Below are 26,031 nucleotides of genomic sequence, written 5' to 3'. Positions count from 1 at the left end.
TCTTGAAAGCTAAGACTTCCAGTTTCCTCAAACCTATAGTTACTAAGCTTTCAATTGAATACTAATACATAGACTCATTCTCCTAATGAGTCTATGTATTACTATTCAATTGAAATCCTTTGTATACATCTATTCAATGTATATAACATATACATATGTATTTATGCAATGGAGTGTATTGTAAGCATCCAAATCCAATTAGAACAGTTAGCATATCATACAAGCAACAGACTTTTTCAAGAAACATGTATCAAAATCAAACCCAAAAAATAGATTTGTTTCTCCTAACAACATTACCTAAGAAACAAATCTACATTATACCCAATTTAACCTAACAAGGAAACGTTATGTATTATATTATAATTGTATTTCTACTCACAAGAAAAATCATTTCCATGCAAAAAAGCACTGCTCCTTTTATTTGCTTTACAAGAAAAAAAATGAGAGTTTCATTTTATTAAATTTTCTAACCAACTCCTCGTCGTCAGGCAAAATCGGTTGGCCTATCTCTATTTCCCTTCTTAAACAATTAACACCCAACCCACAAATTATTTAGCAATATATATACATATATTCACTTATAAAGCACTACATGTTTATATACATATATATAGAAGACCTTGCTTGAGAAACTTATTTCAAGATTTGGTGGATCATTCAAGAAACACACACATCTTCAACTTCTTGAAAGAAAAAAAATATCAAAACTTCAATGAAGAAGACAATGGAGGAGCCAAGCAAGATCATGAGAAGATCAATCCACACTTTCCTCAAACACTACGAGCGAGCCACCACCGCAGCCGCCCTTGTCCTCCCTTTCTCAGCCGCTCTCCTCCTCTCTCAGCCCTTCTTCTCTTCTTCCTCTTCCTTCCTTCATGGGAAGCTAAACATGCTCTTCCGCGGTGCTGGTTTCTCTTCTTCTCTTGACTTCTTCAACATTCTAAGCCTTAAACTCTCACAAACCCTCTCTTCCTCTTTGTTCACTCTCCCTTTCTCCCTCACTTTCCTCCTCTTCTCCAAAGCTTACATCATCAAACTTCTTTCAAACAGCCATGGAGACTCCTCTCTTTATTACTTCCGTCTTCTCCGAACTTACATTTGGAACTCCTTCTTCCTTCTCTCCGCAAACGCCTCTGCTTTTGCTCTGTTCTTCGTAGCATTCAATCTCATTGAATCCTTTGGACTCTCTTCAAGAAACTTCTACACTCTCTTCTCCTTATCCTCAGCCATTATATACTCCATCATCCTCGCAAACGCCTTTGTCATCTCCAACCTAGCGTTGATTTCATCAACTTCCTCTTCCTCAGGAGGATACACAACAATCCTCAAGGCGTGTCTTCTCATCCGAGGAAGAACTTCAACAGCATTGGCTCTTTCTCTGCCTACTAATCTCGGCTTAGCAGGCGTGGAAGCTCTGTTTCAGTACAGAGTAGTTAGCTCTTATTACAAAGGAGACAGAGACATCACCTCCATAGCTCTCGAAGGAACGTTCATAGCTTACTTATACGCTCTCTTCTTGGTTCTTGACACCATAGTCAACTTTTTATTTTACCAAAGCTGCGTCAAGAACGATGAGGATCAGAAGATAGGTAGAGAAGACGAGTACTCTATCAAGATTCAAATCAGTGAGACAGAGAACACCAAGATATGCATCAAAGGACCAAAGAGTTTCCAGGAAATCTTGTGATTTTCTTTAAAGAGATTATTGATTCTTTAAAAAATACTCTTCAGGTAGCTTTCACTTCAAAGAAGGGCAAAGGTAGACGGTGGAGAACAATCAATCACAGGATCTGCAAACTTCTCTCATTCCGCTTTTGTTTCTTTATTTTAGTTATTACATTTTCCTCTTTTACTTGTCATCATGTAAAGTCAGTCACATATCAGAAACTATAATTAATGCCAATCTTGTAATTCACATTTGGTTAATCCTACAGTGGAGTTTCATTGCCGACAGTTTATGTATATCAGCCCTAAGCAATGGTTTAATTAATTTCTTAAGTTAATGCAGATGTTGACAAGATTCACATTAATAAGAAAGAGTCTTTAGTGTTGAATCAAGATTTTGAGGAGACGTTGAAGTCGGTTTAAGGTAGTTCTGGTTCAAGACGATTTGAGGTCGAGATGATCGGTCTAGTAATTTGAGAAGTAAGTGATCGTGATCCAAACGGTTATGGAAAAAAAGAGAAAGATATAGAAAGAAAATTTGGAAAAATCTTCATTTGCCGAGGATATAAGGAGAATGGAAACCTAAAAAAGAGGTTGTGCTTTCCACGAGATATTTAAGGCATTAGAGTTTTGAAAAAAGTGAGATTACGAGAGAACTGTAAGGGTAGCAACCGAAATATAGTTTTTGAGTTCTTTGGATAGTTAAGAATTGATCAGTCGCAGTGGCGAACCCAAAATCAAATTTGTGAGTGGTCAAAATAGTATAAAAAAGTCATAGAGATGGATCGAACCCGGATTTATGGGTTCATTAATACCCTTTCCGACCAATTATGCCCCTGTCAACCAATGAAATATGCCTAATTTATATTATTTTTGTGGTGTCACTTGACACCACTATCTTTAACGTGGGATTCGCCCTTGATCAGTCGTGATACGTGTGTGTAGTCATAGAAATCTGATTAAACAGAGCTGTCAAGTCTATTTAAAAGATTCTTAATAAAAGTATTGTTGAGGAATCTGGTGTGTGCTCAAGTATTCTCATATTATCCACGTTCTAGTCTCTACATTTAGTTTTCGAGCATAGACAATATTTGATTAGAGAGATAGAAGAAGAAATAGTCACTGTTTTATTGAAACAGACAGAGCAAAAGACGTTTTGTTTTTTTTCCTTGTTTGAATTGAAATGTTCATATATAATAAGTTGATAGTGTTATGTTAATGATCCGGTTTACACTACCAAAAACGACAAAAGTGCTAGTGAGTGGTCTTTATCACTAATAATCTCTCTATACCTGAAGCTGTGAAAGCAAAACCCTTTAATTCAACTTTCAGTTTTTATTTAATCTTCTTCTAATGGAGGGAAAATCATGAATGTCAGTTATACCTTAAATAAGTAAAAAGATTTAGATTAATGATCATGTCAATTAGAGTTTTTATCTAACTTTCTTCTAATGGGAGAGAAGAACATAAACACGTCCATTATACCTTTTTTAGTTTAAAAAAAAAAAAATATGAATGTTTTTATTTCCAGGTAGATCGACCGGTTTAACGGTCGAATTGTGTAATCCAAGCGGTCCTACTAAACCAAAAACAATTAAAAACTGGAAACCGGTTCGTAGGTTAAGTGAAAGAGCTCTAGGGTTTATGATTCTCTTCTTCTCATAGCTCAGCCAAGTTTCTCCTTTTTTAAAAACTTCTTCTGTGCTCGTAGACAGCTTTGAGGTCAACGACTCCAAGTTTTCTCGACAGTTTTGAGGTTAGTTTCCTTTGATTCCGAATCTGCTTCCTAAAGTTATGTACTTTTTAATCTGTGTAAATAGACTCTGCTCCCTCTTCTGATTAAGTTTCTCGTTAATTTGTAGCGTTAGGAGTGTTTAAGATGGCTGGGGGATCAAAGATGTCTAAAAGGTCAAGACTTTATGAAAGTGAATCAGAAGAGATGAGCGAGCCTGAGGACAATCTCGAGGTTTGTGTTGCTTTTGCATTGGTTTAAGTTGTTTTAGATGGCTGGCTGTTTAAGTGAATTAATTTGGTTTTGGGGAATTCTTTTACTAGGTGGAAGGGGAGAGTGAAGATGAAGAGTTGTCTGATGGTGAAGGAGATAGCATGGAAGAAGAAGAAGAAGACGAGGAAGATGATGATGAAGGAGATAGTGAGGAAAGTGAAGAAGGAGGTGAGAAGGAAGATGTGGATGGAGAAAGCGATGAACTTGATGATGGAGGTGACGAAGAAAGCGAGAGTGGCGATGAAGAGGACGATGACAATAAAGATGCTGCCATGGAAGAGCTTGAGAAAGAGTACCAGGAGCTTCGTTCTCAGGAACAGTAAGAGACTTATCTTAACTATCTCTAGCTTTGTTGTATCTCTTTGTATAAACAGTAGTTAGTCTTATTGAAAGTCTAACTTGTTTTAATTTAGCTCAGTAGCATAAGCAAGAGTGTTGGCTGGATTTAGAAGTGGTTTTGAGCTTATTGAAGTCATTGGGATATTCTCAGTAGCTAACTTGTTTAATATGCTTCTTCCTGGTATAGGGATATATTGAAAAACCTGAAGCGTGATAAGGGTGAGGATGCTGCTAAAGGTCAAGCTGTGAAGAACCAGAAGGTATTACTTTACGCTACTGTTTGTGATGTAGTCCTACTAGAAATCACATTCGTGGAAGTGCAGATGTGTATACATTATATTGACGAGGTTAATCTACAGTGAACTTCTGTTTAACGATTCTTTTTTGTGTGCTCTATGTAAAGGCTCTTTGGGATAAAACTTTGGAGTTCAGATTCTTACTTCAGAAACCATTTAGTAGTTCAAACAGATTGCCACAGGTAAGCTATCTTCTGTTCATCCTTGTTTGTGTCGTTAGTCTTATATCAGAAGGAAATGATTTTCAGGAGACTGTCAAATCGTCTTTTTGTTCGGAAGATGAGAAGGTCTCAACAGCATACTCAGAGCTAATTACTTCGTCTAAGAAGACATTAGATTCCCTCTTGGAGTTGCAAGAGGTATGTATGCGAAGATATGTTTCATCGTTCTTCTTCTTTTTTTTTTTTCCTTTTGTTGAAAATTGTATCTTGCTTCTGTAACCGTACGCTTGTTGTCGCTTTAGTGTGTTGTCTCTCTCTCTATCACTTTTGTTTAACTCTTTTAAAATTTTTGCAGGCTTTGTTTGAGAAGAATCCCTCGGTTGACCAACAAGCAAATGGTACCGAATCCAATAAATCAGATGCAGAAGATAGCGATGAATGGCACAGAATATCTGACATGCAGAAAAGGTATTTTGAGACGAACTGTACAATAATACAATTCTCCTTGTTCTGTCCAAGCAAAAGAGTTATGTTTAGTAAAATGTCTTTATTCAGTGACCAACCTGTTTCATTGTAAACGCAATTTTTGGTCTTTGCTGTGTAGGATGTGTGTGTTCCGAAACAAGGCTGTGGACAAATGGCAGAGAAGAACACAAGTCACAACTGGTGCAGCTGCTATTAAAGGAAAGCTCCATGCCTTTAACCAGGTATAGACAATCAACAAACACAGAACATGATTTTGCTCTTATGCATTTGTGGATTGATCAGGAATCTGAACTCTGATTTAATTTTCAAAAAACCAGAACGTTAGTGAGCAGGTTGCTTCGTACATGAGGGATCCAAGTAGAATGATTAAGCAAATGCAACAATCAAGATCTACTGTCGCTGTTTTTGGAACCGTAAGTTTTGGGTCTTAACAGTAAAACTATCAATATAAATATCAGTTTGTTCTGATCCTTTGAAGTATCATTCACAGGTAGCTGAGGAAACCATGGAACCAAAACAAGAGGTATCGTCACAGTTTTCGAGTCAAAATAGTATCAAATTATTTGATCAGTCCATTCTCTAAACATGTATACACTCTTTTGTTCAGGAAAAACAAGTTGAAGGAGACCCTGAGCTAGTGGAGGATGCAGAATTCTATCAACAGTTACTAAAGGAGTTCTTTGAGACCATCGATCCAGCTTCCTCAGGTATAGTTTTGACTTGTGTTTTGGTTTTCTTAAAAGAAGAGCCAGCCATCCGTTTTACTGAAATATCAAAATCTTGACATTGGTGGCAGAGGCGGCTTTCTACGCGATGAAGAAGTTTCAAACGAAGAAGAGGAAAGTTGTGGATCGGCGTGCCTCTAAGAGCAGAAAGATCAGGTATAGTTTGAGTTTGGATTCATCATCAGCATAGTTTTGAGTGTTTACCTATTCTGAATCAGTGCTGTGTTGAAAAAAAAAAAAAAACGAAACAGGTATAATGTGCATGAGAAAATTGTCAACTTCATGGCTCCACGACCTGCGAAGATTCCTCCAAATACTGCAGATTTGCTGAAGAATCTGTTCGGTCTCAAGAACAGAAACGGTCTGTCTGAAGCATAATGTTTTAAAAAAAACCGGAATTTTGAAAACGCAGGGAATAGATTGATAATTACATTACTTGTTGTGTGGTGCGTTGTTGTAATACAATCTTTTGATAGTGGAAAACTCATTTTATATATCAAACATTATCTCAGTTTTTTAATAATCCACAAATGCTACACAGAAAATCAGAGAGTATGAGCTTAATGATCAACTACTACAGGTGGAAACACCCAAATTATTCAATGATCAACAGAAGGCAAAACGCTGACGTTTTATTTGTCTATTTTTTGAAGCCCTAGAGATAGAGCTTAATGACCTACACCGTATATATAAAGCACATCCAGAAGTAAAGGTTCTTCTGCGTTATAATCTCAGCTTTGCCAAGCTCCGTTGAACAGGTTTCTCTCTCTCTCTCAACTTATCAGTTTAGTATACTTTAAAGTTCCATCCTTTCTCTTGCTTGTTTTGCTCACAATGTCTCTGTAAAATGGCTGCAAAAACTCGATTTCATGAACTGGGTCGATTCCTTTCTTCTCTGTTGTTGGTTTGGATATCGAAAGTTTGTAGCTTTAAATGTCTGTTAAACTAGAGAAGGCTTGTGTGGTGGAGTGGAGATGATGGAATGATAAAAGTAAAAGGTCTGAGCAGGATGCTTTTATATGTGTGTGTGTGTGTGGCTATTTTTGATGTTTAATTTAAAGTTTCCTTGGGGACTATTTGTTTCGAAAACCTTAAAATAGGAGAGGGCCCTTGTCCATGCCTTGAGCTATGGCATCTGTGGCTCCGCAAACTCTCCAACAATGAATCTGATTCTCGCCACTGCACCTTGGTTGGTGCTGCTGTGTCTTGAATCTGATGGGTCGATTTTTAAAGGCTTGGGGTTGCTTTCTAACATTGATTGCCAATCTAGAATTCTCCCTATATATATACAATTAGTCTCCTTGTGGCTTTGTTATCATCAATTAGCTGCCCTCTTTAAAACTCCTGCACTGATCAAAGACCTCCTTTACTGATCCACCTTATTATTAGACTGGCTATATGTTGTCTTTTCTGGTTGAAGCTTTTGAGAAAGTCTTGTTTGTTTTTGATCTTTATGTTCCGACATTGTGTTGTCTCTGTATTGACTGTAGTTTGTTTGAAATGAAGTTGTCTGTCTGTCTCTCTGTTTGGCTTTTTGTTGAATGTTAATGTTTACCTTCAATGTGTGTTCATGATCTATGTTGGTTGTCTTAATGAGCAGGAGAGTGAGGAAGAAAGAGATGGCTGGGCACAAGATTGCACACGCAACCTTGAAAGGACCAAGTGTGGTGAAGGAGTTAGTTATCGGTCTTGCGCTAGGCCTAGCTGCTGGTGGGATGTGGAAGATGCACCACTGGAACGAGCAGAGGAAGACGAGAGCATTCTATGATTTGCTTGACAAGGACGAGATTAGTGTTGTTGTTGCAGAGTAGTAGACTAGTAGTAGTGAGATCTTCTCCTCCAGCACTAAATATTTTTGATGATGACGATCACCTACAACTACAAACTTTAGCGTTTGTTATTAAGTTCAACAACACCCATCATCATTAAATATATATGATGATGATTTCTAGTTTTTCATTCTTGTTAATGTGGCACAATTGCTCCTTTCTTTTTCATCAAACAAAGTTTCCAACTCCATAAAGATTATGTTGAGGCCAATGGCATTACAGTTAAACATAGATGAAACCAAAGGAATAACAAATGCACACATTTCACTCTCTGAAATATTGTTCTAAAGAAGAGTCATGAGACGGAAGATTCTGAAACGAACAATGCTCACTCTCTCCCTCCCTTGGAAGAAGAAGAATATACATTTCTTTTTCTCGTCTTCTGTAAAAATGTCTCGTTACTGATGGATCACACCACGTATTGAACATTAAAAGTCAATGTGTCTAGCTTACTGAAAGAGGTTTATTTTTATATATATATATATGAAATTACACCATAATGTTTAAAGAGTCCCTTTTTTGGGTTTATTATAATTAATCAATCAGACAAAAGTCGAAACTTGCATCAAAAGCTTTTCTCTTTTAAGGGGTAGTTCGTTGAGCAAAATAAGGGTCTTGAAGAGCTTCTTGAAGGAGCTCATGATCATCGTCCCAAGAATCACGATAGGTCTCAAGATTATCCAGAGATCTCAATATAGTCGTCACACACAGCTTCTTTCTCCATTCCTCCAGATGTGGATATCCCGTGTAATCCGCGTATTTATCGCAATACTGCCAATTATATTATACCAATCTTTAAAAAAAAAAAAAAAATGTTTCAAAAAAAAAAAAAATTAAAAAAAAAAAGTGCCAAAGTTGGGTTACAGTGACGAAATCTCTTCCGATGTCATGAGTGTTACGTTTAGGGACTCCATTGGCTTCTTTGGCGCAGTAGAACTCGGCCACTGATTGCATCATTTCATCGTAGGGAGGAAGTGAAGTCTTGCCTGACAAAATCATTGCAATCTATTTCGCTTGTGATTCGAAGAATGGAAACCCTATCAACTGCAAAATTTGGTGAAATTCCTTTTTATTTATATTAAGAACATCTCAAATTCGGTCTTTATAATTGTGTGTCACTAGTAGCATTTAAAGATAAATTTAACTACAACTTATTTTGTATTTCATTCTCTGAAATATAATTTATATTTTTACTTTATATGCTATTTTGTACGAATATCTTTGAGTAATTTTCATCTATATTTTAGAGTCACTTTATTTTTGATTAATAATAATAAAATACAATGAAAATGATCTTGAGTTAACCGGAGTTAACCAAATCATGTTACCTTTCGAGGGATGCCGACAAAGGACAGAGAAGGAGAAAGAGAAAGTGGGAATGTGTGTTCGAAGAGTGGGCCCACTCTATTATCATCAACCTCTACTCTTCCTTCACTCTCGAGAAATGGAAATTTGTACCGATACCTAGACACACGTGTGTAGAATATACGTTGAAGTTTGTACTAATATCATAATTTGAAGTATTATACGTACGTTGAATACATAACTTACCCAGTACAGTATAAAATGGTGTCAGCTACGATACAAGACCCATCAACGAAAACGACACGTCCATCTTCCTCTAGAGATTCGATCTACAACCATTAATTAGTGAGAATTGTTAAGAAAACCTTTCATACTGAATGATACATAGTTTTTGATGTTTTGAAATGATAGTGGCGATGAAATTAACATGGTATTTATACCTGTGGTTGGAGATGCAAGCTCTGATGTTTTGTAATGGCTTTAGACACGCCAGGAGAAACGTCAAGTGATTTGACACTTAAATGAACTTCCTTCGCTACTTTCACAAGCTCTATTGATATGTCAGGTCCACTGATGAAGCCGCCTACGACCACCACCACCTAACATTCGTCATCGTGAATAATCATTATCACATACATATCATGGAGTTTTATTTGATCAACTGTGGTTACCTCGTCACGAAAAGGATCAAGCACCCTGTAGACATGGCTATGAACTTGCTTTCCCTTCCACAAATCCATTCCTATTAAAGTATAAACAAAAACACAAACTACAGTAACAATACCATCCTTTTTTGCTTTAACAAATTTTTTAAAGAGGAAAAAATCTGATCACTAAAATGAATTATGATCCATTTGTATAAATAGTATTAATTGTTTATTTATATATATATATATAAGTAAAACTTTTTGAGATAGATCCTCTCGTATCCATATCTTTAAATCATACACGATGTGATTTAATCAAAGATAAGTTCATATACAAGTATATATACCTTTAATAGAAGTAGGGATGTTAATATGGGCTCAACGTGACAGGGTTAGCCCTAACCCTGCAAACCCATTTGTAACCCTAACCCTCATTTTTTAAACAGGGTTTAAATAGGGTTGGCCCTAATAGGACCAGAGTTTAAATTTTAACCCTTTTATTTTGATTCACACAACTATTATACAATATTTAATAATGTTTTTCATCAAAAAAACTTAAAGTAGAGTTTTCTCGCCAAAAACTAAACAACGAAATTTTCCGTCGAAACCGCAAAATCGAGTTTTCAACTAAAACAACAAAATCGAGTTTTCCTTCCAAAAACGCAAAATCGAGTTTTTCGTCAAAACTTCGAAATCGAGTTTTCCCGCCAAAAAATCAAAATCGAGTTTTTCGCCAAAACCTCAAAATCGATTTTTCCCGTGAAAACGTAAAATTAAATTAAGTTTTTTTGGAAAACCCGTAAAACTCAATTTCACGGTTTTGGCGGGAAAACTCGATTTGCCGGTTTTGTAAGGAAAACTCGATATTGCGGTTTTAGTTTTGGCGGAAAAACTCGATTTTGCGGTTTCAGCGGAAAAACTCGATTTTGCGGTTTCAGCGGAAAAACTCGATTTTGCAGTTTTGGCGGGAAAACCTGATTTGTCGGTTTCGGCGGAAAACTCGTTTTTGCTGTTTCGGCGGGAAAACACGATTTTGTAGTTTTCGGCGGGAAAACTCGATTTGCCGGTTTCGGCGGAAAAACTCGATTTGCCGGTTTCGGCGGAAAAACTCGTTTTTTTGGTTTTGGCGGGAAAACTCGATTTTGCGGTTTGGGCGGGAAAACTCGATTTTGCGGTTTTGGCGGAAAAACTAGATTTTACGGTTTCTGCGGGAAAACCCGATTTGCCGGTTTCAGCGGAAACTTGATTTTGCTGTTTTGGCGGGAAAACGCGATTTTACAGTTTTGGCGGGAAAACTTGATTTGCCAGTTTTGACAGGAAAACTCGATTTTGCGGTTTTTGCGGTTTTTGCGGGAAAACTCGATTTTGCGGTTTTGGCGGGAAAACTTGATTTTGTGGTTTTGGTGGAAAAACTCAAATTAGGTTTTGGCGGAAAAAAACACAATTTTTTTTTGACGGAAAAATTTTATTCTTAGTTGTGGAGCAAAAACTCGATTTTGCGATTTTGGGAGAAAAACTTTTGATTTTGATGCTCAACAAATTGGAGGAAAGAATCCTATGATATCTTAATTTTTCTAGTTTTATCTTTAAAATTTAAGAACAAAAATAAATGAAATATTTTTTTCAATTAAATGAGTTAACCCTGGTACCAGTCCTAACCCTTGATTATAATAGGATCAAAATAGGGTTGGGTTAAAATAGGGCTGGGCTTATAATAAACAAAAGAGGGCTGAGCCCTAACCCTGTAGTTAACATCCCTAAATAGAAGGCAATCTGGGGTAAGAGTAATGGCCAGTGGCAACAACAACAGCATCAAACACCTCTTCAATAACCTCACCACTCTTCTTCTCTACACTCTTCACTCTCCATCTCTTCGTAACATCATCATCATTCACCATCCCCACAAATTCAACCCTAACATTAAACCTAATCATCTCTCTCAACCCAAACACCTCACAAAAATCCTTAAGATACAACCAAAGCTCCTCATGACCGGGAAATCTCCTCGTGTCTCTTCCTTCCTTAACCGTGAACGGGAAGTCAGAGAAACCCATTATCTCTCTCGGCGAAATCAACCTCAAGGATGAGTAAATGCTGCTATGTACTTTTAGGATTTTGGTTTTCCCCAATGGGTCTTCTTCTTCCACGTTTGGTTGGTATAGCCATTGCCCTCCTACGTCGTCGTTTTGTTCCATCACAACCACCTTATGCCCTTCTTTCTTTAGCTCTCTCGCCGACACTAACCCTGATGGTCCTGCGCCTATCACACATACCGTCTTTGACTGGCTCATGATTGGTTCCTCGCTTTTTGTTGTCTCTAACACCATTTTGTTGGTGGATGATATGATCTTTTATTTAGGTTGCTTTTGTTTCTCGCGGTATGCTACGAGGGCCTTCATATTATATAGTTGATTTATGTTTTTCATGATCAATTTACGTATTATTTATGTTTATTCTTGCACTGATGGTCAAGTAAAAATGCTAGTGACATCATTTAGTTTTATATTCTGTCGTTTTCATCGTTTTCTTTGTGGATGAGTATTTTATGGAAAGCATATATTTTCTATCACTTAATTTATCTAGAAAAGCTCGTATTAGTATATATTTTTGTCAGTGCTGGGATTCAGAGATATCAGAGATAATAATTAAGGTCAGACGATAATTTGGTTAGGTACCATATCAATTACATCAATTAGTACATATTATTACTGTTTCTATTTGGTCTGCGGATAACTTTAAATTTGCACCAATCAATATTGAATAGTATTAAAAATTATACTCGCTCTGTTTTATTTTAGCTATCGTTCTAGGTTGATACACACAGATTAAAAAATATTTAATTTTGTATATTTCCAAAATAAAATATCATTAACTATACACCTCACCATATTTCATCCAATAAAAAAATTATCAGAAAAATCTTGTTAATAAATTTTATATTGAAACTATAAAATGATACATTTTGCAATGAAAATTTTACTTTACAACGATAATTAAACTTACACGGAATTAGTACCAGCGTGTATGAATAAGACAATTAGGTTAAACTGAGAACGAGATTTGCTTTTGGATTTGATTACTAAGTTTCTTTTGCTAGGAACCATATCAATTTCATGAAATAATTGTTTTTAAAGGACAGCATGTGTATGAATATGACGGAGTGTTGGAAAGGACAAAAAGATATTGGTGCGTCGATATATGCATGCAATGGCTGTAAACATTACAACCATTACTTGGATACAAGACGAATGAGCTAATACTGACAAATACATATGGGTTTTTTGAACTTATAACTTAAATTCAAACACAAAACTAACCTCCCATTTTTTTTGGAAATTGGTTTTGCCCTATTCACCCAACAAGTTCATATAATTCACGAAAATGCCATCATTTTTTTTTTCTTTTCAAAAATGACATTTTTACTCTCTCACCCTCATCATCTTCAAGTAATTACAAGATTGTCATTGTCATCAATACCCCAACCACCATGAACAACCAATTTGAAGCTCTTAATGCTCCCAAAATCGATTTACCCTTCTTCTTTCTCTATTCTTATGAACTAAACACAACATCTCTCTCACTTTCTCTCCACATTAAGCTAAAAAAACCCAAGATTTTGATTATATATTTTTTATGGTTCATAGAGTCAAAGAAGCTAACGATTCTGGATGGGTCACTTTCGTTTGAGATTATGTGTTTTAAGGAAGTTATCTCACCAATTTAAGGTATGAAATCGAGTTTTTTCCAGATCTGTTCATTCAGGCGACTTACAGGTAAGTCGTCTGGCTGTAGACGACTTACCTGGAAGTCGTCTGATCAACGCAGAGGTTATTTTTGCAATTGACTTTGAAATCTGTTTTCTGAGACAACTGAATGTTAAGTCGTCTGATTTTGTTTGGTTACAAAAAAATCTCCAAAGAACCTAGACGATTTACATTTCAGTCGTTATAGGTTAGTTTTGCATTTGACTGGATTATTTCAGAAGTTTGACTTTCTTGGACTACTTACCTTTCAGTTGTCTGGTGAAAATTGAAATATCAATATTTTATTAAAACTAGACGACTTACAATTAAGTCGTCATAGGTTAGTTTTGCAATTGAAAAAAAAAACTTCAATATTTAATTATACCTAGACAACTTACAATTCAGTCGTCCGCCCGACGACTTACATGTAAGTCGTCCAGGATTTTATTCCGAGATTCTGGTCAAACCTCGTAAATCCTGGACGACTTACATGTAAGTCGTCGGGCGGACGACTGAATTGTAAGTTGTCTGGGTATAACTAAATATTGAAGTTTTTTTTTCAATTGCAAAACTAACCTATGACGACTTAATTGTAAGTCGTCGAGTTTTAATAAATTATTGATATTTCAATTTTTCACCAGATGACTGAAATGTAAGTCGTCCAGGAAAGTCAAAATTGTGAAATAATCCAGTCAAATGCAAAACTAACCTATGACGACTGAAATGTAAGTCGTCTAGTTTTTTGGAGTTTTTTTAACCAAACAAAAGTAGACGATTTATTTTTCAGTCGTCCCAATTAACAGATTTCAAAGTCAATTGCAAAAATAACCTCTGCATTGACCAGACGACTTATATTTTAGTCGTCTGGAAGACTTAGATTGAAGTCGTTCGCGTCGACCTAAATGGACGAATTCTCTGGAAGTCTACTAGATTACCTCCGTGGATGTCGTATGCGTCAATGTTTAATAAACTTGCATTTTCTCTAAAACTATAAAGGCTTTTAAACATTTTCTTGTTAATTCATGTTTATTAATGAATATTTGGGCTACTGAATGAAATTTATAACTTAATTGGTGATATTTATGAGGTTACCAACATTATTAAAGTTTCTAACTGATCCGAGAAGACTTCTGTGGAAGTCTTTTCCGCTAGTTTTTAAGTCTTCTACGCTAGTTTTTGAATAATTTGTATTTTTAAGAGTGATAAGTAACTTCAAGATATGTAAAACTCATATTAGCAAGAAAGACATAAGACAAAACTGAAAAATTCATATAAAGTTTGATGTTTTCAAGCCAAAGAGATTAGAGAGAGGTTGAAGAGTTTTAGAGTGATGAACATTACATTTTTGTTGCAGCCATTTGAGGGGATGAGAGAGAATGTGTAAATTTTTCTTTATATAGGGAGACAAAAAATCCAATTAGGTTAAATATTTTTGATTCAGACGAAGTCGTCCAGAAGACTTTAATATTTTTAGCGGGAAATTAAAATATTTTTAGTAGAAAACTAAAATAGAAGACTTCCCAGACGACTTCCAAGTAAGTCGTCTGGTTTAAATTATTTAAGCGGGAAAATATTTTTTTTTTTAATTTTAGGCGGGAATATTTGGACGACTTACATGTAAGTCGTCTGTTTTAATTTCTTCACCAGACGACTGAAATGTAAGTCGTCTAGACTCTAAACATAACCCCTAAACTTAATTAACTAATTAAACACTTCATAAAATTAAATTAAACTTCAAAAGTGTTTACTATACACAAAAATAAACATGTATAGGTAAGAAATTAATTTTTCAAAAAAACATACAAGCTTTCCAAAATCTAACCCTAAATATACATACAATACTACAACATATGTTGCCAAACCCTAGACCAAAGAATACCATGATTCACTACCTACACTACCTCACTACCTACACTCATCTATGTTGAAAACAATTCAATTTTGTTATATTTTAATTTATATCACTTAAAACTGTTTATAATTACATGATTTTAAGTTTTCGTTTATCAAAATATTTTTTTAAAAATTTAAAAATTATTTTTAAGGTCAGCTACACCAGAAGACTTATTTTGAAGTCGTCTAGACAACTTCCAACATCTCAGACGACTCAGACGACTTACTAGGGCTATATTCATAAAAATGGCTTCTATTTTTTTGTTTGGTCACAAGGGGATGGGCTGTAATTTCACAAGGCTTTTAGGTTAGTTTTGCATTTGATTCAAGTTTGAGTATATGTTTGGGGTTAAAATCAAGTTGTGGGTTAGTTTTGGCAAATTTTCAATACATATTAACAAAATTGACGATGGATGCATGATTAATTAGGTTGAAAGGTGACCCTAGTTAACGTGTAATGAGTTATATAACCATCAGGGCCGGCTCAAAAGATTTTAGGGCTCTAAGGCAAAAAAAATTATGGCCTTTGGCAAAAACATTTTTTAATGAATTAATAATTATTTTTTTAATATAATTATTAAGCTATTTTGTTATTTTATATGAAGTATATATAGCAAAATTTAGTTATAAATATATTTATATATAATTTTAAACTAAAAATTTCAATAAATTGTATAAATAAATTTTTTTGGACCCTTAGGCTCGAGACAGGATCATATTCTCCGTCCTCCTATCTAAGCTGGCTCTGACAACCATACATAACGAACTTATCCTATAGTTGGTTATTATTCAAATTGTTATGAATCTATGGGAAAAGGAAATGAATTAAGAAGAAAAATGCTGTGAGCAGCACAAATCTATAATAAACGCATAGTTTCTATCCAATACTTTAATCTGTTGGTTAGTGAAGAATAGATTAGTCGTTTCTTTTCCTTTGATCAAACCTTCAGAGCACCCTAATCGCTTTAGAAACTTTGAAAGGTATCTTAGAAGTACATCTGGAGTAAGATGTTGTGATGGAGTTTTCACAATATCTCAAATGAGATTCTATCTTTTCTTTCTTTGCTCTTTTAAAACTAATATATTTTAAAGATAAAACTAGATTCTGACATGTCTTTAAAAAGACATGTATATTTTTTATTTTATATTTTTTCAGAAATTTAATTTTTATATTTATGTTTTATTAATATTTGTGTTTTTCTTTGTATAATATATTTATTATATGATTAATAAGAGGTTTTAATAATTGTACCACACTTATGTTAATAGATCTTGATGTTTTTTTAATATAATAGATTAAAATAAAATATTTAAATTATAACCCATTTTGTATTAAAATCATTTTTATGCTTTAAAACTTTTTGATACAATTTGTTAAATTTACTTATATAATTTGATTTTGTTATTTAAATTGGAATTAATATTTATAAATATATAATATGAATAGTGAATATAATATGATTATTCAGTTGTAGTTGTTACAAAGTTGAGTAAAATGCTAAAGTTGATTCTAATATTAAAAGGTTATCGACAGTTTTTTAGTACGTTAAGAAGAAGTGGGTTCCTATTAATTTGGAATCAAAGAAGTGGTTATAAAATATGTATAAGATAGTTATTGTTGGACTAAACTTCAATTAATTGGTCATGATCCTGATTTAATAGTATTGATACTATAGATATCTCACCATGAGTTCTCTCATGTTCTACTTTGGTTTTATTAAAACTTAACCGAGTTATCCTTTTATAGAATAAATTATTTAAAATATCTTAATTAATCTTTTTTTTTTTTTTTTTTTTTGAAACAAAATATCTTAATTAATCATTTAACGATTTTCATAATTTAACATGGATATAATCTAATATATTAATTTAAAGTCATATTGTTATTTATTTTAAAAAGTTGTCATTCAGTTTTGGACCTATTCATTTTTTCATTAACATATTAGATATAGAACTTTGTTAATTATGTTACATTAATATATATTTGCTTTTAATAATTTTACTAACAACTAAAGAATCAGAAAGATTTTTTGAACGAATATTCTTTATCATGAAACTATATCACTTCACGATTTTATCAACTAATTTACGGTTGTGAATAATATTTATATACCCTAAATTGTAAACGTCCTAAACACTATATATACTAATATAATTTCCATTCACATGAAATATCTCCACTTCCTTTGAAACGTAGTTCATACTCTCTCCGTTTCACAAAGATTGTCACTTAAAACATTTTCATACATATTAAGAAACTGATTGAAATGCATTTATGTTTTCATTAATGTCATCTAATTTAACTAATAACATTATATTTATTTTTAAGATCAATGCATTTTACAATTAATATACACCTAAAAGAAAGTATAAATTGCATTGGAATTATTGAATGACACTTTTTACGTAACAAAAAAAGTGCTAAAATGCTAAAGTGACATTTTATACGAAACTGAGAGAGTAATCCCCTATATATTAATTGAGAAGCATTTGAAAAATTAGAACCTTAATTTTGTATTAATTAAAAAAAACCCCAAATCCTAGGTGGCACTCTAAATGCCTTCTAAATTCCATTTCAAAGAATTCTAGAGCATCTAATATAAAGTATAGTTTAATCTAATGGTGTCACATTATTCCATAATTACATAACACTAGAGAATATTATATTAACCTAAAATATAGGAAGTGTGTATTCTTTCCTTAAATAAAAGCTACGGAATTACCTAATATGATTTACATATATATGGCAATTAATGATTATGAATAATAAAGATTTGATAACAATTTTTGCATCCTTCTTCATTTTTGTTTAAATTTATATTATTAAAAAAAAATAAAAAATCACATTAACCATATAATAAAAAAATTAGATTTTTTCTTATATGTTATATTTTGAATTTTTTAAAATGACTTTAAAATATAAAAAAAGAGGAAACCTTATATGTTATATATTTCTTTTTAAAATGACTTTAAAATACAAAAATGAAGACATCTTATATGTTATATTTTTCTTATATGTTATATTTTAAATTTTTTAAAAACGACTTTAAATTACAAAAATGTAAGTTTTCCTTAAGTATACGACTAAAAACATTAAAATGACATGTATCAATTCGATGGTTGATTTGAAAGCTTTCAAAACCATATGGAAGATAAAAGTCAAAATAATTTAACTGTGGAAACAATACTGTTCACTTTTTTCAAGAATGTGTTCGATGGAAAAAATAAGGTTTGTATGTCATAATTTGTTTAATGTCCACTAGAGAACGTTATATTAACCTAAAATATAAGAAGTGTGTATTCTTTCCTTAAATAAAAGTTACAGAATTACCTAATATGATTTACATATATATATGATAATTAATGATTATGAATAATAAAGATTTGATAACAATTTTTGCATTCTTCTTCATTTTTGTTTAATTTATATTATTAAAAAATAAACAATCACATGAACCATATAATAAAAAATAGATTTTTTCTTATATGTTATATTTTGAATTTTTTAAAATGACTTCAAATTACAAAAATGAGGAAACCTTATATGTTATATTTTTTTTAAAAAAGACTTTAAAATAAAAAAAAATGAGGAAACCTTATATGTTACATTTTTCTTATATGTTAGATTTTTTCTTATATGTTATATTTTGAATTTTTTAAAACGACTTTAAATTACAAAAATGTAAGTTTTCCTTAAGTATACGGCTAAAAACATTAAAATGACATGTATAAGTTCGATGGTTGATTTGAAAGCTTTCAAAACCATATGTAAGATAAAATAATTTAACTGTGAAAACAATACTGTTCACTTTTTCAAGAATGTGTTCGAGGGAAAAAATAAGGTTTTTATGTCATAATTTGTTTAATGTCCACTAGAGAACATTATATTAATCTAAATTATAAGAAGTGTGTATTTTTTCCCTAAATAAAAGCTACGAAATTACCTAATATGATTTACATATATATGACAATTAATGATTATGAATAATAAAGATTTGATAACAACTTTTGTATCCTTCTTCATTTTGTTTAATTTTTTATTATTAAAAAAAATAAACAATCACATTAACCATTTAATAAAAAATTAGATTTTTTCTTATATTTTATATTTTGAATTTTTTAAAATGACTTTAAATTACAAAAACGAGGAAACCTTATATGTTATATATTTTTTTTAAAACGACTTTAAATTACAAAAATGTAAGTTTTCTTTAAGTATACGACTAAAACATTAAAATGACATGTATCAATTCGATGGTTGATTTGAAAGCTTTCAAAACCATATGGAAGATAAAAGTCAAAATAATTCAACTGTGAAAACAATACTGTTCACTTTTTTCAAGAATGTGTTCGATGGAAAAAATAAGGTTTTTATGTCATAATTTGTTTAATGTCCAATACGATCAACCCATGATGTATTAATTATAGTTTTGTTCTATTATTTTTAATAAAAATTGATCTGATTCACCGGAAAAAAATTATATAATAACAATAAAAAATATTTTATATATATAAATAAAATGATCAAATATATAAAAGAAACTATCGATAATATATAAAAATAAATTCACCCTGCGCAAGGCGCATGTCTTATCCTAGTTAAGATGATTCTTCGTAAATGTTTTAGTTTACTCAAGGATCTTAAGCCGAACAAAACAGGATCGGGAGTCCAATTAAGGTATTAATATATTAATGCGTTTTTTTTGTAGGGTGTCCCAGCTAAGCGTAAGAAGGAGGAACTTCCTTAATGTAACCGCTAGACGCAGATTTTATTTTATATACTAAATAGTTTTAGTTTATAAACAAAATTTATCAATAAATTAATCTAGTTTACTATTATGTATTATCTAATTCTATTATATCTGTGTTTATGTGATTTATGATATTATTATTATAAAAAAAATTCAAATTTTGTTTTGAAAACATAATTATGTAACAGTACTATTTTACATATTTTTTTTATTTCTAAATTTGAAATATATATAAAATTTAAATCAAATTGGAAATACTGTTAAAAACTAAACCAAATTGGTAACAGATAAAAAAAATTTGGGATACTATTAAAAACATCAAATTTTTAACACTATAATATATTGTGCCTGTAAAATATTACGGTGCAATTAGTTAGTCTGTAATTCATATTTGGTGTATATAATTTGTTTTATAAACGCAATATACATATGGTGATTAATTAAACTTATTTGGTATAGTGTTCGTCGTTAGTCTAAGGGATTATTCGAAATTTGATTTATATTGCATGTTCAGAATAATAACAATAGGATAATATATTGGTCCATGGACTAGTTTGATAATGATTTACATCCTGGCTATCTATAAATTGATTTTACATTTAATAAAGATTAAAAATTGGTCATGTTTACCATTCCGGTTTTGTAGGAGTTATGGTTATATTAATTATGATATATTATTAAACCATGTTATTAGTAATAAATGAATGATAACTGATTCTAATGAGGGTTCATTTAAAAAAAAATCACACATGAATCAAGGTTGTGACTTCTGTTTTAATATATAAGATGGGTTGATTTCCTAGTTATGTCACTTAACGAAATAATAGTGGCTAATGAGGTAAGATTATAAATATTTAATCTATCAATTAATGTAATACTAGATAAAGACCCGCTCATTATTCATCTCGCGGAATAAACATTATGTATACTAATTGTTTTTATATATTTTTATTTATTTTGTGTTCATTTACATATTATGAAATAATAAATATATTGAATAATTGAGAAGCGAGTAAATAATATGTATATAATTAAACTGGAGTAAATACATAAATCAAATTAAATAAATCAAAGCAATCATTTTATTTATTTTGTAAGGTATATAATTAATTTTTAATGATATTGACATAGATATATAATATATTTTAATATAAATATTTAATTGAAGCTTCCTAGTTCCTATTCATATGATTTTATTGACATTTGTATATTTGTTGTAACAAAAAAAATCTAAACCATTAATCCCACAGTTTTTATTGTGAGATTTTTAATAGTTTTAGTAATTTGTAATTATTTTAAAAATTTCAATGCAAATTTAAAAATTAAAATATTCAGATGCAATACCTTTTCAATGTAAATTTCGAAATTAACTTATTTATATATTTGACATAGCATATAGTTTAATTTAGACGATATTAATATATATATATATATATATATTTATTTATTTATTTATTTAATATGAATATTTATTAAATGATACTTCATATATATTCATATGATTTTATGATCATTTGTATCTTTTTATAACAAAAAAGTAAAACAATTGTTCACAAAATTTTCATTGTAAGTCTTTTAACAGTTTTAGAAATTTGTAGTCGTTTTAAAAAATTCAAAATATAACATATAAGAAAAAAAATCTAAATTTTGTATTGTATGGTTAATGTGATTGTTTAAATTATTTTAATAATGTAAATTAAACAAAAAGGATGGAGGATACAAAACTTATTATCAAATCTTTATTTTTCAAAATCATTAATTGACATATATCTTATTATATAAAATAGAGTTATCTCTCTCCAGGACGCGCCACCTCAGCAGACAGTTCAGAAAGTCAAGCTCTGTGAACGTGACACCTGTCCCAACTTACAAAACTCACCGTTTCACTACCGTGCGTTCCTTATTGCATCTACTTTGCTTTCTTATTTGGGCTTCGAAAGATATATGAACGGTCTTCTAATATATTACTGGAGCCCACCAGTCTTCGTCTTCAACTCTTTCTCTACTATCCTCTGCCTAGGGTTGCAGAACGACTAATTTTCCACAGAGTTTAAAGCTCCAGTTGCCTTACGTGATTAATTATCTCCGAAAAACCTCTGGTTGACATGTTGGGTCAAGTCTTCGACTGTTGTGTTCCAGTGTTGAAATGCTTGAAGTTCTTCTTTACACGCTATGAAAGCGGCACCGTTACGAAACTCCTCTTCATGCAATCATTGTCATTAAAGCTGTAATTAACTCCCTCTCTCCGCTACTTCCACGATTTATCATTCAATGAATCACCTACTCTCTTTGGTTCTCTGAATCTACAGATATAAACAGGTGAATTTGCCTTCGTCAAATGCATCTTTCCATTCCTCCAATCATACTAATCCAAACTTCTGCATATTAGAATGATGATTTCCTCTCTCATCCTCGCTGATTTGGGTGTTGTAGCAATTTCGGTGAGTAACCACCAGATCATCTTCCAGTTGCTTGCAGAGTTTAAACTTTCCAAAACTTGAGACCATTTAAATCTATTATGGATGCATCTTAGCAAGGAGAAGCTAACTGAAAATTCCATACTGTATTTATGGCTGTGGAGGTTCTTTTCACTATCCTAAGCCGCAAGGTTTGGCATATCTAAGCAGAAGTTCAAAGTGAAGAAGCATTTGAATAGGCTGAACAAACCTGTCGTCTAGATCATTCAGGTTAGATAAATCTATCATCTTATTCTCTTTGAGTATTTTTTTTCTGCTTGAGTTGATTTTGGAACGTATCATAATCTCATGATTCTTGATTTCTCTCTCATACTACACTACACATGATGATTTATTATACCTTTTGTTTTGTTTATTTTGTTATAATTGAACCAAGTTCATATTGTGTCTAAATTTTTTTTAAAAAGGGTTTATAACTTTTGGATATGATTAACAGCCCCAGATGATGATGTATCTGCATGTGTTCCTATCACAAAACAACCAGCTTCTGATAACCCTTTCCTCAAAAATCACAAGATTCAGGTACATGAATACATCGTTTACTTGATTTTATTTGGGCTTTTTATTTATGTTCTAAGTGCTGATGTTTAGTTTACTTTACTTGCAGTTTCATCTTTAGATGAAGCCTAACTACTATCCAGAGGGATTCTTTGATGACAACAAAGTGTCTTCTACAAAGTCAGGAAAAGAAAGACATACATATCCCTCAGTTATGACATCAGTATGGTGGTAAATGTTTTGAAGGAACCATTCCCATGAGGAGGACAAAGGAAGATGATTTCTTGAGAGCAAGTTCATTCAAAAAATATGGCAAGAAGAAGGAATGAATTCTCCCATTTCCTAAATCTGCTGAACCTGGCCTCATTAACCAAAGAGGTCACCAGATGAGCAAAGTTTTTTTTTTTTTGGTTTCTTGATCTCATTTGTATTTTTTGTTTTGGTTTCTTGAACTGTAGCATGAGCATGACATAACTTATGTGGACGTGGATAAGAACTATGGAGCTAAAGCAACTACAAATGTGTGGGAGCCAAAGATAAATAAGCAGAACGAGTTCATCTTCTCGCAAATATGGTTCCTGAGTGACTTATTCGGACAATATCTTATTAGCATAGAAGCTGGTTGGCAGGTATACTCAGATGTGAATATGATTTTGTTTCTTATTTCCTATATAATGATTTGTGTTTGCTTTACTACAAGTTAGCCGGATCTATATGGTGGCAATAACACAAGACTATCACTTACTAGACTGTAAATTCCCGAGATTACCGTCTAATCAAATTCTTATGGCCATGTGCTTCTCTTCACTGTAAGCTAACTGAGTGTACCTTCCAACCACCGTTTACATATACTCTATTAATAAACGGCTCACATGGGGTTCTCTCAGTTCTTATTTCTATATTCAAACACATGTTTATTTTCAGATATTGTTTGCTGTCTATTTTTCACATGTGCAACTGCAAAGTACTTCTTAACCTCCTCATTGAAGTGCCTTTACATGTTATATACAGATTCATTTTTTTATAATTTGCTTATGGATCCTCACAACACAGGTCCAAATCTCCATGTCTGTTCCTAGAGTTGTTAAGTCATCCCAAATATTTTACTCCTTTCCGCTATTTCCAAATCCTAACCATAGTTTAAATTGGTTAGCAGTTAATTCAATTATAAATTGTTACATAAAGTACATAACCTTAATTATATCTATAATAAAACCAGTGTAAAAAATTATACCTTGAAGACTAAACTATAATATTTGTTTTGAAAAGTCCTAATTACTTTGGTTGATATGGTTTATTTGATAATTTAAAAAATGTGTAAATCTTTAAACAATAATGTGTTATGTTTTAAGTTGATTAAAAATGCTAGGTAAAGTTTACTTTTTACATAATTTAAAATAATAGATTTCAAAGAGAATGTAAAAAGGGAAAAAATATATTAAAATTAAAATATATAAAAGAGAAAAAACTTATATGCTGAATCTCTACCGCAATTCTGAACAATATTAGTATTAAAAAATGTAAAATAATGACATAATAAAATGATTTTTAGTTAGTTAAACATATGTTTTTAAAATAAAATAACAAAATCGAATAATAAATATATTTTAAAATTATTTTCAAATTGAGAATAAATAAAAGATTTTTTTACTTACGGGCAGGCCTATCCTAGTATATATATATACACACATATATATTAGTCATATTAGGTAATTCTGTAGCTTTTAATAAATTTTTTTTATGCATTACTAATAATTTGATAGTTAATTTAATAAAAAAAATAATATATATTTAGATGGACCAACCTATTTTTTAAGGATTTGAAAATCATTATGGTGATGACACGTGGCTACAAAGGTTGTAGTGCTCCTCGATTAATATATAAAGGATGTGAGTGCATGTATTTGACTAATATATCTTAGTACATATGAGAAATGGCAGAGTCAGAGAAACTATATATACTTATATAGTAACAATATCGATTGGCCTTGGTACTACTTCAGATGCTGCAAATACAACATAAAGGTGACAAAATTACTAGAGAAGAGTCAGGAAAATCAATTAAAAATTGTGTGGCGATGTGATACATGTCAAGCAAATGTTTCAAATGTTGCACTAAAGTAAGATTCTGTATATTACACATTTTACATAAGTCCTTTTTGCAACATTTCTTCCGATTAATTGAATTAGAATCAAGATTGAAAATTTTAGAGATACAGACTTAAATTAGAGTCAAGATTAAAAGTTCCATATCCATATACAGATCCACACGCTTGAATTAATTAAATTCAATTTTTTCCGGGTCATAATAATGTTATTTGAACCAAACCAAAATAAATAAACGCAAAAAAAAATCATATTCATAAACAACCGAGTGGTTCCTATATTTATTGATCGAAAACCAAAGCCACAACCGAACAGAACCAAAGCGAAAATCAAAAACATAACCTAGAAGCAAACCAAAAATCGAAAGGCCATGCATGCCTAAACATATTAGTGAACAAACATATATATTAATAAATTTGTTAACAAAAATAACTCCGCGCTTTCAAAGCGCTTGTTACTATCCTAGTGGAAGATTATTTCTTCGATATTTTAAGAAAAAAGTTTCCTCTATGATTTTAATAAAAATGAGTGTGATAAATTTATTTTATATATTATTCATTTTTATTCCATTAATTCACTTTTATTTTTACCATTTAAAGTCAGAGAAATTTTATGTTTACCACTTTCATGGTACCAATTTTCATCTTTACCACCACTAAAGGTATATTTTCAAAAATACATTCTTCATTAAGTGGCAAAAGACTCTTATACACTTGTTATCTATATATATAATAAATCATTATTTAAATAAATAAAAAATAAAAAATAAAAAAATATTTTTTTTATGTTTTCGAATTATACTTTTCAAATTCGAACTTTTTTATAATTTTTTTTTGAATTTTTTAAAAATAGAAAATTTCAAAATTTCTTTTTGAAAATCAAAAATTATGTTTGAAACTATTTTTTTAATTTTTTTATATTTTTAAGTATTTATTTATATATTTATTAGAATCATAAATTTCACATTTCAAAAATCCTGCCCCACCCTCAACTCTAAACCCTAAGTCTAAATTAGTTAAACCTAGCGGTATAAGTGTCTTTTACCCTTTATTAAAAGTGAAGGTAGAAATGATTAGTGGAAACATGAAAAGTGTTACTATAAATG

General features: G+C 31.6%; 3 protein-coding genes and 1 pseudogene across 3 annotated transcripts; 3 read left to right on the top strand and 1 right to left on the bottom strand.

Moving 5' to 3' along the window:
* The first annotated feature begins 584 nt into the window (after positions 1 to 584).
* Positions 585 to 1,953, top strand: LOC106428054. Its single transcript, XM_013868799.3, has one exon. The coding sequence runs from the start codon at positions 713 to 715 to the stop codon at positions 1,685 to 1,687; it is 975 nt and encodes a 324-aa protein (XP_013724253.1). The 5' UTR covers positions 585 to 712; the 3' UTR covers positions 1,688 to 1,953.
* Positions 1,954 to 3,249: 1,296 nt separating this feature from the next.
* Positions 3,250 to 7,638, top strand: LOC106428044 (putative uncharacterized protein DDB_G0270496). The gene is made up of 14 exons (XM_013868789.3): positions 3,250 to 3,421; positions 3,528 to 3,631; positions 3,721 to 3,989; positions 4,197 to 4,269; positions 4,413 to 4,487; positions 4,554 to 4,664; positions 4,822 to 4,934; positions 5,071 to 5,173; positions 5,270 to 5,365; positions 5,443 to 5,475; positions 5,560 to 5,659; positions 5,749 to 5,833; positions 5,929 to 6,435; positions 7,278 to 7,638. Exons 2-13 carry the CDS (start codon positions 3,545 to 3,547, stop codon positions 6,053 to 6,055), a joined length of 1,272 nt encoding a protein of 423 aa, XP_013724243.1. The 5' UTR covers positions 3,250 to 3,421; positions 3,528 to 3,544; the 3' UTR covers positions 6,056 to 6,435; positions 7,278 to 7,638.
* Positions 7,297 to 7,638, top strand: LOC106428052 (probable cytochrome c oxidase subunit 5C-1). Its single transcript, XM_048762028.1, has one exon. It carries the CDS (start codon positions 7,297 to 7,299, stop codon positions 7,486 to 7,488), a length of 192 nt encoding a protein of 63 aa, XP_048617985.1. The 3' UTR covers positions 7,489 to 7,638.
* A 313-nt stretch (positions 7,639 to 7,951) lies between these two features.
* On the bottom strand, positions 7,952 to 12,238 carry LOC106428053 (annotated as a pseudogene).
* Positions 12,239 to 26,031: the final 13,793 nt, after the last annotated feature.

Source organism: Brassica napus, chromosome C7, assembly GCF_020379485.1.
Source record: "Brassica napus cultivar Da-Ae chromosome C7, Da-Ae, whole genome shotgun sequence".
NCBI lineage: Eukaryota > Viridiplantae > Streptophyta > Magnoliopsida > Brassicales > Brassicaceae > Brassica > Brassica napus.
Note: the sequence above shows the minus strand (reverse complement) of the source record. Positions and strands in the feature narration are given on the sequence as shown.